Source organism: Triticum urartu, chromosome 6 (genome assembly GCF_003073215.2).
Source record: "Triticum urartu cultivar G1812 chromosome 6, Tu2.1, whole genome shotgun sequence".
NCBI classification, from domain to species: Eukaryota; Viridiplantae; Streptophyta; class Magnoliopsida; order Poales; family Poaceae; genus Triticum; species Triticum urartu.
The window spans coordinates 121,713,328-121,726,233 of record NC_053027.1 but is presented as its reverse complement, the minus strand read 5'-3'; the positions used below and the strand labels follow the sequence as shown (position 1 = coordinate 121,726,233).

The following is a 12,906-nucleotide window of genomic DNA, read 5'->3' as shown; positions in this document are numbered from 1 at the left end:
ATAAAATCGGTTCGGTTCGGTTTATTTTCGGTATGGTTTTTCGGTTTGGTTTTAAAATGCACAGAGTGACGCCGCGCCCCCCTCGGCCACCACGCCCACGACCTCCGCTCGACATTGAGGCAGTCGAAAAGGGGTTGTGCGCGCGAAAAATGGCCACCAGAGTGGGTGCATTTGGCGTCGGATAAAGAGGAATTGCAGTGGAGAAAGGTGGGGGCTTTGGCGGATAGGAACCCTAAAATGAGTCGGATCCGGTAAATATAGTGGCGGAGCTGGGGTTTTATGGGCCGCACGTATATTTTTTTGGGCATGGCCTTCTTCACAGGATCTGTCCAGGCCGAAATTTTAACGTTTCCTATAAATCGCCGGAATTATAAGGGCCGACGAGCTTATACGGGATCTGCTAAAGATGTTTTAAGTGTGTGACAACATATATAGCCAAAGTAGTCCATAAGTTGAGACCCGCACTTCACTTCAGAAAAAATAACTCATAGATTTGCCATGCAAACTTTGTTTAATATTGACATGCATACAAGTAATATTATTTTAGTGCTTTATAGCTTGTGAACTACACTCATAATATATAAGGGCAATATATGATGATTGTCTTTTTTTTTGTTCGCTTATGGACATGTTTTATGTACACATGGCAAACACCCTAAGCACTTGGATCACATTAAACACTTGGATCTCGTCTAAAATGGAAATGTGATGGTGACGATACTTGGTCATCATCAAGGAATGATTAATCATAATGCGTGTTATGTGGAGGAGACTGATGCGGTGCCTGGAAACCAAGTGCACAATTTGTAGGAGGCACACACCTTGTTGCACCGGCGATGTCACGATTACATGATAAATGCATGGTTCCTACCAACTTCAAATCGTTCATAATTGAAAAACGAGCGATTTCATAATCTTCATCAAAAAATGAGGAGGAAAAGTTTTCTTGAGGGTAAAAGATGAGGAGGAAAAGTTGTTACATCCAATAATTCAAATTCCATCGATTAATCTAAATCATGAAACAGGACAGGGAATCAAAATTTTAAAAATGGCATCTCATATTGATGCTGCCATTATACTATTGTGTGTATTGTATTGTATACTGGTTCCAAAGTCCAAACGTACCAGACTGTCTCGCTCCATTATTACCAGGCCGCTATTTTTTTCTTTCTCTTGTTTTGTTTTGGTTTGGTACTTTCCTTTCGCCTCGTCATTTCTCCTCACCTCCTCCTCCTCCCCACCTCCCTCTTTTGGCTTAGCCTCCACTCTTCCCATCCCCCGATCTCTCCGGGGCTGCGGCGGCGGCTGCGGCGGCGGCGGCGAAGATGGTGGGCAACGACAACTGGATCAACAGCTACCTGGACGCCATCCTCGACGCCGGCAAGTCGGCCGTCGGCGGCGACCGCCCCTCCTTGCTCCTCCGCGAGCGTGGCCACTTCTCCCCGGCCCGCTACTTCGTCGAGGAGGTCATCACCGGCTACGACGAGACCGACCTCTACAAGACATGGCTCCGGGTATGTGGCCGACGCGCAAGCACGAATCCTACCCTTTTGGATTTCTCTGCTCCGCTTCGGATTTGTTTGATCGATCTGCGGTGTGTGTCGCAGGCGAACGCGATGCGGAGCCCGCAGGAGAGGAACACGCGGCTGGAGAACATGACATGGAGGATCTGGAACCTCGCGAGGAAGAAGAAGGAGGTGAGCTCGTCTCTCTTGGGATTGTAGTAGCTTCCTTGTGCGAGGTTCTATTGGGCGATTCTGTACAGAGAACGGAAAGCTCCAGCGAGTTATTAGGTCGGTCTAGTTTTGCTCAGAAGTAGCTGAAGGCTGAAAAGAATCAAATATGTGGTGTGGTGTAGGTGATAGTTAGAAGACGGCAGATCTGTTCAGAGGAGTTGCAGTTCTCGATTGATTTATGGAGGATGCTTGGCATTCTTTTATAGTGGTAGACTTGTGGCCATTGATGATGAAATTGCACAGAAATTAGTTGCGGGTACTGAAGAAATATACTCCCTCTGTTCCTGAATATAAGTCTTTGTAGAGATTCCACTAGGTGGACTACATACAGAGCAAAATGGATGAATCTACACTTAAAATGCATCTATATACATCCATATGTGGTTCTTAATGGAATCTTTACAAAGACTTATATTTAGGAACGGAGGGAGTAGGTACTAGCATGCAAAGAATGGTGGGTGGAATTGGTGCATTTTTTCCTTGAAGCTTGAGCTATTTATAAGACAATATACTTGCCTACTACAGCTATGATACTATGCTATAATCTGATTGTCCTCGGATTTTTAATGTTACCTGTACCTTATAATTAGCATGTGAAAGGTGTCGCTTGATAATTCATGCACAGTTATGAAAATACCTTGCACAATTGTCATATTTGCTGGAAACGAAGGGAGTTCTGTGAATACACGCTAGCTGACACAACAAGACATGTTGAATCTGCGTATCCCTTTCTTAACATCTATTTTCTCTGTACCTGAAGTAGATAACTTTGCACATAATAATATAGTATACCACCAGTTTCCCAGTTAAGTTCAGTTCAGTTACAATTTTATTTTTACTTTCTGGGTAACTTCCCGATCCACTTATTTAGTTCTACTACATTTTATATCAAAGAGCACATTTTTTTAAAGTCCAATATTGGACTGTGTCCACTCTATAATTCTAGCGGTCTAGCCTCTCCTGCGTCAGTCATATATATGTTCTGATATGCAGTTAGAGAAAGAAGAAGCCTGTCGTTTGTTGAAAAGGCATCCAGAAACCGAGAAAACACGAATTGATGCTACAGCGGATATGTCTGAAGATCTCTTTGAAGGTGAAAAGGGAGAAGATGCTGGTGACCCATCTGTTGCCTATGGTGATAGCACCACAGGGGTCTCACCCAAGACAAGTTCAGTTGACAAGCTGTACATTGTATTGATCAGGTACGGAGAATATTGTTTCAACATAACCACCAGGAGCAGATAACATGTTAATCTCTTCATAAGGCACATTCTATTATCTGATGCTGAATATAATATACTTAACCAGATAGGAGGAAGAACATTCTTCTTCCATACATTCAAAGTAACCTGTACCACAGGGAGCTCACAATGATGCACCAAGTGTTTTTTTTCTGCCTATCCATAATAACAAGGTGTTCACAACAAATCGCTTTCTTAATGAATAAAATCCTTGGAGATACATGAAGCAGCAAAACTTAATTATAGTGATACCTCTTCTTCGTGACACTCAAATGGACAAAAGCCCCTCCTGTCCCTGAGCACTATCACATTAAAGAAATAAACTGCAAGGGATTGTCTTGCTTTGATAATTGATACCCTGATTCTAAAGATTACCTTTAAACCGAGGTGGTGAGGTGTAATGTTTGTGCATTGCATTCATGTATCCACTCTGGGTATTCACATATCTGAATTATTGTGTTATGAAATAGTCTGGTCGCGAAGGACGACCCTTTTCCACTCTGCACATCTTCATTTTTTAGGAAAGAGCGGAGACAATTTTTAACTCGTATCTTGTTTCTACATATAAATTTTGTTTATATTTTTATATTGCTAATGAATTTCTGCAGCTGTGCTGGCTTTTAGGCTGTAAATCTGCACTAGAGCTAGGATTGCAAGACTAATGTTTTATCAATTCATCACGTGCTTAGGCGTCAGGGCGGTTGGTGCTCGCCTTACCACCTTATAAACAATGCTTTGAAGAACTTCACACTCTGACAGAATAAATTTAGTTTCACCGCTTTATAATCCATCCTTTAGACTCAGAACCGATGGCATGGTTCTTTGTCAGCTGTGCAACTGTCAAATGAAGTGACATACATGTTTGTGTTGAATTGTAATGTATGTTAACCATTCATGTTTTGTGCTGCAGTCTCCATGGTCTTGTCCGTGGTGAGAATATGGAGCTAGGCCGAGATTCAGATACTGGTGGCCAGGTAATATGTTTGCACGACTAAGTAGTACACATGATTGATTGATTGCTTGCATGATTGCAGTTGCACATAGTGGTCCAGTTAGTACATTATCTTGTATTAACTCGCATCTCAAATTGAACTTGGTACAGTATATGAATATCACAGATATTCCCAACCTTTTACAGTGCAGAGTTCACTCTAGTGTGTATCCTAAGGAGAGTTGCTTTTGTAGCCTGGATTCGTCTTCTCCTGCGTTTAAATAGGCTCTAGATAACATCTGATGCTTGTTTTCCAGTTGCATTTAAGGCCCACTGGATGGAGGGCTTGATGTTTTTCTTTTTTTTCTTTTTGTGTTTAAATAGGTTCTTGGTAAAATTCAAACTTGCACTAACCTTCTCATCACACCCCCATCCTGTTTTCCCCCTTACATATGGGGCCTACATTCCCTATTTCATGTTTCAAGTACATAATTTTTTTATATACCATTTTGTAGGTCAAATATGTGGTTGAATTTGCTAAAGCATTGAGTTCGTCTCCTGGAGTTTACCGGGTTGATTTGCTGACAAGACAAATTTTGGCACCAAATTTTGATCGTAGTTATGGTGAACCTGCAGAAATGTTGGTTTCAACAACCTTTAAAAATTCCAAACAGGAAAAGGGAGAGAACAGTGGTGGATACATCATTCGGATACCATTTGGACCAAGAGATATGTACCTGACTAAAGAACGTCTATGGCCTTTCATTCAAGAATTTGTTGATGGTGCACTCAGCCATATTGTGCGGATGTCAAAAACAATTGGTGAAGAAATCGGCTGTGGGCATCCAGTCTGGCCTGCTGTGATTCATGGGCATTACGCCAGCGCGGGAATAGCTGCTACCCTGTTATCAGGAGCACTTAACCTGCCTATGGCATTTACAGGACATTTCCTTGGGAAAGATAAACTGGAAGGGCTTCTCAAGCAAGGGCGACAATCAAGGGAAGAAATAAATATGACATACAAAATAATGCGCCGAATCGAGGCGGAGGAATTGTCTCTTGATGCATCTGAAATTGTTATTGCTAGTACTAGGCAAGAGATAGAAGAGCAGTGGAACTTGTATGATGGTTTTGAGGTCATACTTGCAAGGAAGCTTCGAGCAAGAGTCAAGCGTGGTGCTAACTGCTATGGGCGTTATATGCCTCGTATGGTTGTGAGTAAACAATCCCCCCCCCCCCCCCCCCCCCCCCCCCCCCCCCCCCCCCCCCCCCCCCCCCCCCCCCCCCCCCCCCCCGCCCCCCCCCCCCCCCCCCCCCCCCCCCCCCCCCCCCCCCCCCCCCCCCCCCCCCCCCCCCCCCCCCACACACACACACATCCCCCCATCCCTCGCAATAGTTTCTAATTATGGCAACTGTATTTGTAGTTTAAGGTATTATCACGGGCTTTAGTTTTTACTTTGCACGCATCGTCTATTACAATTCCTTAACATACATATTTTCCCATTCCTGGCTGTGCAGATAATTCCTCCTGGTGTTGAATTTGGTCATATAATTCATGATTTCGATATAGATGGTGAAGAAGAAAATCATGGCCCAGCCTCTGAGGATCCGCCTATCTGGTCTCAGGTCACTTTTACTAGTGTAACCTTTGTTCAGTAATTATTGAAGAATGATTGTTTGTTCCTGTTAAGCTTGTATTTCTAAGTACTGATAATTCATGCATGTCCAACTGATGGCAGATAATGCGCTTCTTTACAAATCCTCGGAAGCCTATGATTTTGGCTGTTGCCCGTCCATATCCTGAAAAGAATATAACAACACTTGTAAAGGCATTTGGTGAGTGCCGCCCACTGAGGGAGCTCGCAAATCTCGTAAGATTGGACCTGATCATCTTGATTTTATGTGGTTTGTTTCCTTATATGTAGTTTCTGAATGATACTATCCTTCGTTGTGTAAACTTCTAATTTTGCATTGTAGACACTAATAATGGGTAACCGTGAGGCTATTTCAAAGATGCACAACACGAGTGCTTCTGTCTTGACATCTGTGCTTACACTAATAGACGAATACGATTTGTATGGTCAAGTGGCATACCCCAAGCATCACAAGCACTCTGAAGTTCCTGACATTTACCGTTTAGCCACAAGAACTAAGGTATGTTGTTCATGACGCAACATGAATACACTTGTGCTAGCTTGGTCATGCTTCTTTCATGTTCCCTCCGCATTACTTATATTCACTTATTTATTATGTCTTCTTTCATGCCTGTGGATATACATAAATGAGAAAGTTTTCAAATAAAATGAAGAGTGGATTCTTGATTTAATGATCTGAAACTGTTTTATTTATTTATTTATGGTATAGTGTGGTAGAGTTCATTGTTGCTTCTGTTATTGTCCTGGTTACATGGATGCTGATCATCTATTCTTCAGGGGGCTTTTGTTAACGTGGCTTATTTTGAACAATTTGGTGTTACCTTGATAGAGGTCAGAATTAGAGACTCTAATTTCATGTTGCAGCAATTAACTTTTCAGTTTCCTAATTAGAACCAGTATTTTATATCCATGAGTAGGCCGCTATGAATGGTTTGCCTGTTATTGCTACAAAAAATGGAGCTCCTGTTGAAATTCATCAGGTACGTGGGCCTTACACTTACGTTGTGCCATGCTATTAACGTAAACAAAAATGCATCAACTCATTTCAAGCGGGCATCACTGTGTCCGCTCTCTGGTCGTTTCTTATGCAGGTGCTCAACAATGGTCTCCTTGTCGATCCACATGATCAGAATGCCATTGCAGATGCACTGTATAAACTTCTTTCCGAGAAGCAACTTTGGTCAAGGTGCAGAGAAAATGGACTAAAAAATATTCACCAATTTTCCTGGCCTGAACATTGCAAGAATCACCTGTCAAGGATATTGACTCTTGGCATGAGATCTCCTGCTGTCGGTAGCGAAGAGGAAAGGAGTAAGGCACCTATATCAGGAAGGAAGCATATCATTGTTATTTCTGTAGACTCTGTTAACAAGGAGAATCTAGTGCGGATCATCAGAAATGCGATTGAGGCCGCACATACAGAAAACACACCGGCTTCAACTGGTTTCGTGCTGTCAACTTCGCTAACAATATCAGAGATATGTTCACTTCTAGTATCTGTAGGCATGCATCCTGCTGGTTTTGATGCTTTCATCTGCAACAGTGGGAGTAGCATTTACTATCCTTCATATTCTGGTAATACGCCAAGCAATTCCAAGGTTACCCATGTAATAGATCGAAATCATCAATCACATATTGAGTATCGTTGGGGAGGAGAAGGTCTAAGAAAGTATCTTGTGAAATGGGCTACTTCTGTGGTTGAAAGAAAGGGAAGAATTGAAAGGCAAATGATTTTTGAAGATTCAGAACACTCTTCTACATATTGTCTTGCATTTAAAGTGGTCAATCCAAATCATGTAGGCTTTACATTTTCCCTAATCTTTTACTTCGTGGATCGCCTTATCTGTGCTTAATATTTTGTGGAAGTTCCTTCACAATGTCTCTAATGTGGTGTTCTCTCTCCCTTCATCTAGCTGCCTCCCCTAAAGGAGTTGAGGAAGTTGATGAGAATCCAGTCGCTACGTTGTAATGCGCTGTATAACCACAGCGCTACCAGACTGTCTGTAACTCCTATTCATGCGTCACGTTCTCAGGCAATAAGGTTTGTCATTTTCTTTTGCTGATTATTTGTCTCCATTTATCAGTTTACCTTGTCACCATATCATAATTTCTTATTCAGAACAGTAAGCGCGTGTTTGCAATAGGAGAACACTAAATGGCAAGTTCTTTCAATACAAATGCGGATTAGGCCCGCTTTTGGTTGTAGTTTTATTTGTACCCAATCTTTATGAAAGGGTGTGTGTTTGCATACCAATTTTCATCAATTAGAGAACAGGGAGTATGTAGGATATTTCCCCTCTTAAAATCGAAAAAAAGGTATAGCATTCCCTCTGAAATTAGCAATGCCAGGAATCTTATATTAACTACTCCCTCTGTAAACAAATGCAGTGACCTAAAACGTCTAACATTTGTTTACAGAGGGAGTATTTAAAGCAAGATGATATTTGGAACAGATGGCTAATATCAGTTGTCTTCCCCCCCTTAAGCAGTTGGCCACCTGCCGTGCCTGTAAAGTGTAAACTATCTTAATCCTGCTGATTGAACTTTTTGTTTCTCAAGGTACTTGTTTGTACGGTGGGGGATAGAGTTGCCAAATATCGTGGTCATGGTTGGTGAAAGTGGTGATTCCGATTACGAAGAGCTGCTAGGGGGTCTCCACAGGACCATAATCCTGAAGGGCGACTTCAACATTGCTGCAAACAGAATCCACACAGTCCGGAGATACCCCTTGCAGGATGTCGTTGCACTGGACAGCTCCAACATCATCGAAGTCCAGGGTTGCACTACAGAGGACATCAAGTCTGCCCTGCGTCAGATTGGTGTGCCGACACAATAACATCTTTGCGCGCACCACACGAAAAGGAAGAAGAAAAGGAGAGGAAGAACGAGCCAAACCGAGCGCCACTATTTCCATACCTGATGGGAATGTCGATTTTGTTTGTAGATTGTAGAGTGTGGGTGTGGTATATTCTCGAGCTGTGAATAACTTCCACCTTTTGTTTGTACTATTCACAAATTTTGAAGTGGACAATATCGATAAATGTAGTGGGAAAACAAATGTGAGCAGAAAAGTCATTTGGGAACTGAGATGCCCCGAAAATACAGACAAGGCGGGAGCCTAAATGGATTAACTCTGTCTACTCGTTTTACTGGCCGTCTTCTGATTTATGTTCTTAAAAAGAACCTTCAAGTGTTCTATACAAAATTTATACTATTCAAATGTTGGTTTCCCAATTGTGCTTGCTGTACTATTTCCTGTTCACCTGCAGCAGCTATTGTGTTAGGGCCCTTGCCTAACCAGCCCACCTACAGGGGCCTGTCCTTGGGCCAACACAGGTGCCTGGTGGCCAGCTGCAAGGCCAACACAGGTGCCTGGTTCAGATTTTTTTTTCAAAACTATGATATATTTTATAGCATTTTCGGAAGCATGATTTTCTTAAAAATCAAAAGTAGTAGCCCGTTGGCCATCTCTGGGCCGAAGTAGGACTTTTCGGCCACAGCTAGGCCGAAGTGGAGTTTTCGGCCATCTCTTGGCCGAAGTAGGACTTTTCGGCCACGTATAGGCCGAAGTAGGACTTTTTGGTCAAGTCTTGGCCGAAATAGACTTTTTGATCAAGTCTAGGCCGAAAAATACTTTTTGGTCTCATGTAGGCCGAAGTTGCATGGCTCATACAATACACTGAAATGTATTTTCTCGCCACCCGTTTCCTGCCAACCCCTTCCCGCCATATGTTCCCGCCACCCGTTTCCCGCCAACCCCTTCCCGCCAATCCCTTCCCGCCTTATTTTCCCGTCAACCCCTTCCCGCCTTATTTTCCCGCCAACCCCTTCCCGCTAATCCCTTCCCGCCAACCCTTTCCCGCCATACCGCAGTTATTCTTTCCCGCCATTTTCTCCTTTGTATCTATAAAACCCCCTTCAGGCGGAGATGGATAAGCATTCCAGTGTAGTGTAGTCGAGATGTCCCATTATCCATTCGATCGTAGTTTTCACCCTGAGATGAGCAGCACTCTGCTGAGTCTAACTACCGATTTCAGGATGGACAATAGGATAGTTCCATGGGACGAACTCACCGGTAGTGACACCATAATGAATGAGTTGGCTCACGAATTACGTAGGTCTGGGTGGCCTGAAAGGACCTATGAGGAGGTACGTAAAGAACTTCTTAGGTTGCATGAAAGGTGGAAGAAGGTGGTGGAGCCGAAGAGTGAAACTTTCAGAAGGACTGCTGAAAAGCATCCATTTTTATGGACTGAGGAGAGCGAGGACGATGATGATATCTTCATGCCGCCGCTTCCGGGTTCTGCATCGTCGAAGGGCAAGAGTTCTGCATCGTCCAAAGGAAAGAGTTCTGCATCCTCGAAGGGCAAGAGTTCTGCATTGACCAAGGGCAAGAGTTCTGCACCGACGAAGGGCAAGAGGACCGCATCGTCGAAGGGCAAGAGGGTTGCATCAACGGAGGATGACGATGATGACTTCATGTAGTATGTAAGATGTATTCCAGTTGTACCGTTTCATTCAGATGTATTTGCATCATTAGTTTGTATTGTATTATTGTAGGGCATTATGTTCTATCTGAATTTCATTTTGTAGTATGTAAGATGTATTGCACAAGTTCAGCCGCACCGTTTAATTCAGATGTACTTGTATCTTAATTATCGGTTGTAGTCTATTTGGAAATGTAACTGGAATAAGAATGCGAATTAATAGTAATATGTCTCTCGCATACATAAAACAATATATGTCTCCTGATCACATAGAAGCAAGTGCGATAGTAACACATGCATGAAGCATGTCTCATACATAAATACTGACACACAGCTGCGAATAGTCTGAAACTAACATAGATAATGAGTCATAGATAGATAGATAAGCATATCACTGCGGGGGACGACGACGAGTCTGGGTCTTCCTCGGGCGAGGACCGGAAGGCGATAAGCGCTGAGGCGGTGGACGAGGCTCGCGATAACCACGACCATAGTTAACCTCGTCTGTCAGTCTGTGTCTCCTGCGTCGGTGGTGGTGGTGGAGTGTGAAACACTGTCTGCGAGAAGCCATAAATGTTTGTAGCTTGGTCATCATCCTCGCGGTCGCCCTCAAAGTACGAAGCACCACCACTAAGGATCGGTGACTGCTCTGAATGCATGAACGGTTGCGACTGGTTGCCGCCTGCAGTAAAGTAAAACATGTAAAATTGATGCAAATGCATGAACGAAGCACCACCAGTAAGCATCAGTGACTGCTTAGAATGCAAGAACAATTACTACACTGTTCAAAAGAATGTAGTGAGTAGTGTTACCTAGATTCATCTGCTGATGCCAGTAAGCGCTCCCTAGCTGTGAAGGAGGTGGCTCATACCAGGAAGAGCTCCCTGGCTGTGAAGGAGGTGGCTCATGCCAGGAAGAGCTCCCTGGCTGTGAAGGAGGTGGCTCATGTGTTGTACGTTCACATAAGTGCCGGGGTTCCTCTCCTTCAGTATGCCCAGGAGACGGACAACATTATCATATGAGTCGAAGAACGTCCCAAACCTTTCCTCCATAGCCTTTTGTTTAGCCCTCCAAGCCTTCCCATAAGGAATGACATAATTCCATCTGACCTTCACTGCTGTCTGGATGTGTTTTGCTTCCATATCTTTCTTCTCTACTATCTCAGTATACATGAGTTGCGCAATGAGACTTGAAGTCAGGTTCGGATGCTTCACCAGCAGGTTCTTCCTCACACAATTATGTGGGACGACAATGGTGACAACCCAGTGGATGTCATACTTCGACACGTGCCCGTGCACCTTCTCAGGACAACTTGTTTCAACATATTTCACAGTATAGTCTGTTGGACTTGATGTGTGTCCGAAAAACCCTCTGCGTAGACATAGCCCACTTTATCACCGCATACTTTAATTTTTTCTTTATATCAAACATAGCCCCTATCTGTACTTGGTTCAGATTATACTGCCAATGGAGTCTCATGGCCATCGTTGACCGTAAGGCCGGTGGATATGTCCTGCTCCCATGCAGAAGGAATCGGTACCTCCACTTCATTCTCAGAATTTTCAGAATCCAGTTCCTCCACCAATCCATCCTCGTCCTCTTCCTCCATCACCCTCTGCATTTCATCCCCTTCCTCATCCCCATCAGCAAAACCAGAACCAGCTAATATTATCGACTGGCTACTCTGCCCAGTATCAGGACCACAAACATTGTGTGGCACATAGTCTGACTCTTTCTCGGGTTGGCTAGCATCCACATCTTGTGGCTGTGACCCGGATAAAACAATCTCGTTAGCCACTTCACTGCCTTGGCCGTGTTCATACCCCCTGTGGAGTTGTACGGCATTCTCCTCCTTCGGCACAGGTTGCACAAGTGCATATGGGTGGATTCTTCGGTCTCGGCAGCGTCTTAACAGGGACAACCAATGTTGGCTCCTATCTACCGGCATCAACTCCCACTTGACATTTTTACAAGATTTGGTCCACAATGCATGAATACTGACGGAACATACTTCAGGATCTAGCCCGAAACTAGTTGTCAACCAGTACTTCAATTGTCTAATGTCCAGTCTGTCCGGGTCTGCTAGTGTCATGACGTCATTTTTAAACTCACTAAGATCAACTCCCAACTCATTATATCGAACATTACCAGCGCCGTAGTAAACAGTCAAATTTACTGATTCAGACATTTTCACCTGTCATACATCGTCATCTTCTCATTAATCACAACGAACACTAATATTACCCGCTACACTAACTACGCGCTAAAATGCCACCACAAACATATTAACACTAACTAATAAACTATGCAATTTAGAGAAAATTTGTGACACCATGGTTATACCTTGGAAGCGTGCGTCTCTTCCGGTCAGCGGCACCGGCCACCGGACAACGGCAGCGCCGCCCACTCGACGACCGGAGGTTCAACTCCGGTCACCCCCCAAGCTGCTGCTCCTCCTCACCACCTCCTCCTCCACAGCTGCTGCTCCTCCTCACCACCACCTCCTTCCCAACCGCACCTCCTCCACCCCACCATGGCTCCTCCCCCAAGCGCACAAAAAACTATCCCATAACAAAAAAAAACACCGTAGGCCGGTGGAGAATGCTATGATCTATCTATTCTGTGCCTTGGTTGTGAAAATGAGTGCAAATTGGAGGAGATCAAGGAGGAGACGCGAGCTCTACAGAGAAGAACGAGAGGAACGAGAAAGAACAGAGGCGAGCACGAGGAGGAAGGTGACGACGCGGATTGGCCTTATCCAGACCTTTTCGGTCTAGGCCTGGCCGAAAAGCTTTTCGGCTGCGGGCTGGCCGAAAACGGCCCATTTCGGTCTAGGCTTGGCCGAAGCTACTATTT

At 44.1% G+C, this 12,906-nt stretch overlaps 1 protein-coding gene across 1 annotated transcript; it reads left to right on the top strand.

Moving 5' to 3' along the window:
• The first annotated feature begins 1,195 nt into the window (after nt 1-1,195).
• Nucleotides 1,196-8,712, top strand: LOC125516743 (probable sucrose-phosphate synthase 2). Its single transcript, XM_048682067.1, has 13 exons — nt 1,196-1,514; nt 1,608-1,697; nt 2,730-2,938; nt 3,888-3,951; nt 4,424-5,122; nt 5,427-5,534; nt 5,648-5,779; nt 5,886-6,062; nt 6,341-6,394; nt 6,481-6,543; nt 6,655-7,359; nt 7,477-7,604; nt 8,123-8,712. The coding sequence occupies exons 1-13, from the start codon at nt 1,326-1,328 to the stop codon at nt 8,397-8,399; spliced, it is 2,895 nt and encodes a 964-aa protein (XP_048538024.1). The 5' UTR covers nt 1,196-1,325; the 3' UTR covers nt 8,400-8,712.
• Nucleotides 8,713-12,906: the final 4,194 nt, after the last annotated feature.

Excerpts from the sequence above, each read along its gene's own strand:
- LOC125516743 (XM_048682067.1), top strand. The coding sequence starts at position 1,326 with ATGGTGGGCAACGACAACTGGATCAACAGCTACCTGGACGCCATCCTC. Across the intron at positions 5,123-5,426 it reads GTTATATGCCTCGTATGGTT|ATAATTCCTCCTGGTGTTGA; the intron begins GTGAGTAAACAA and ends CTGGCTGTGCAG. Across the intron at positions 5,780-5,885 it reads TGAGGGAGCTCGCAAATCTC|ACACTAATAATGGGTAACCG; the intron begins GTAAGATTGGAC and ends TTTGCATTGTAG.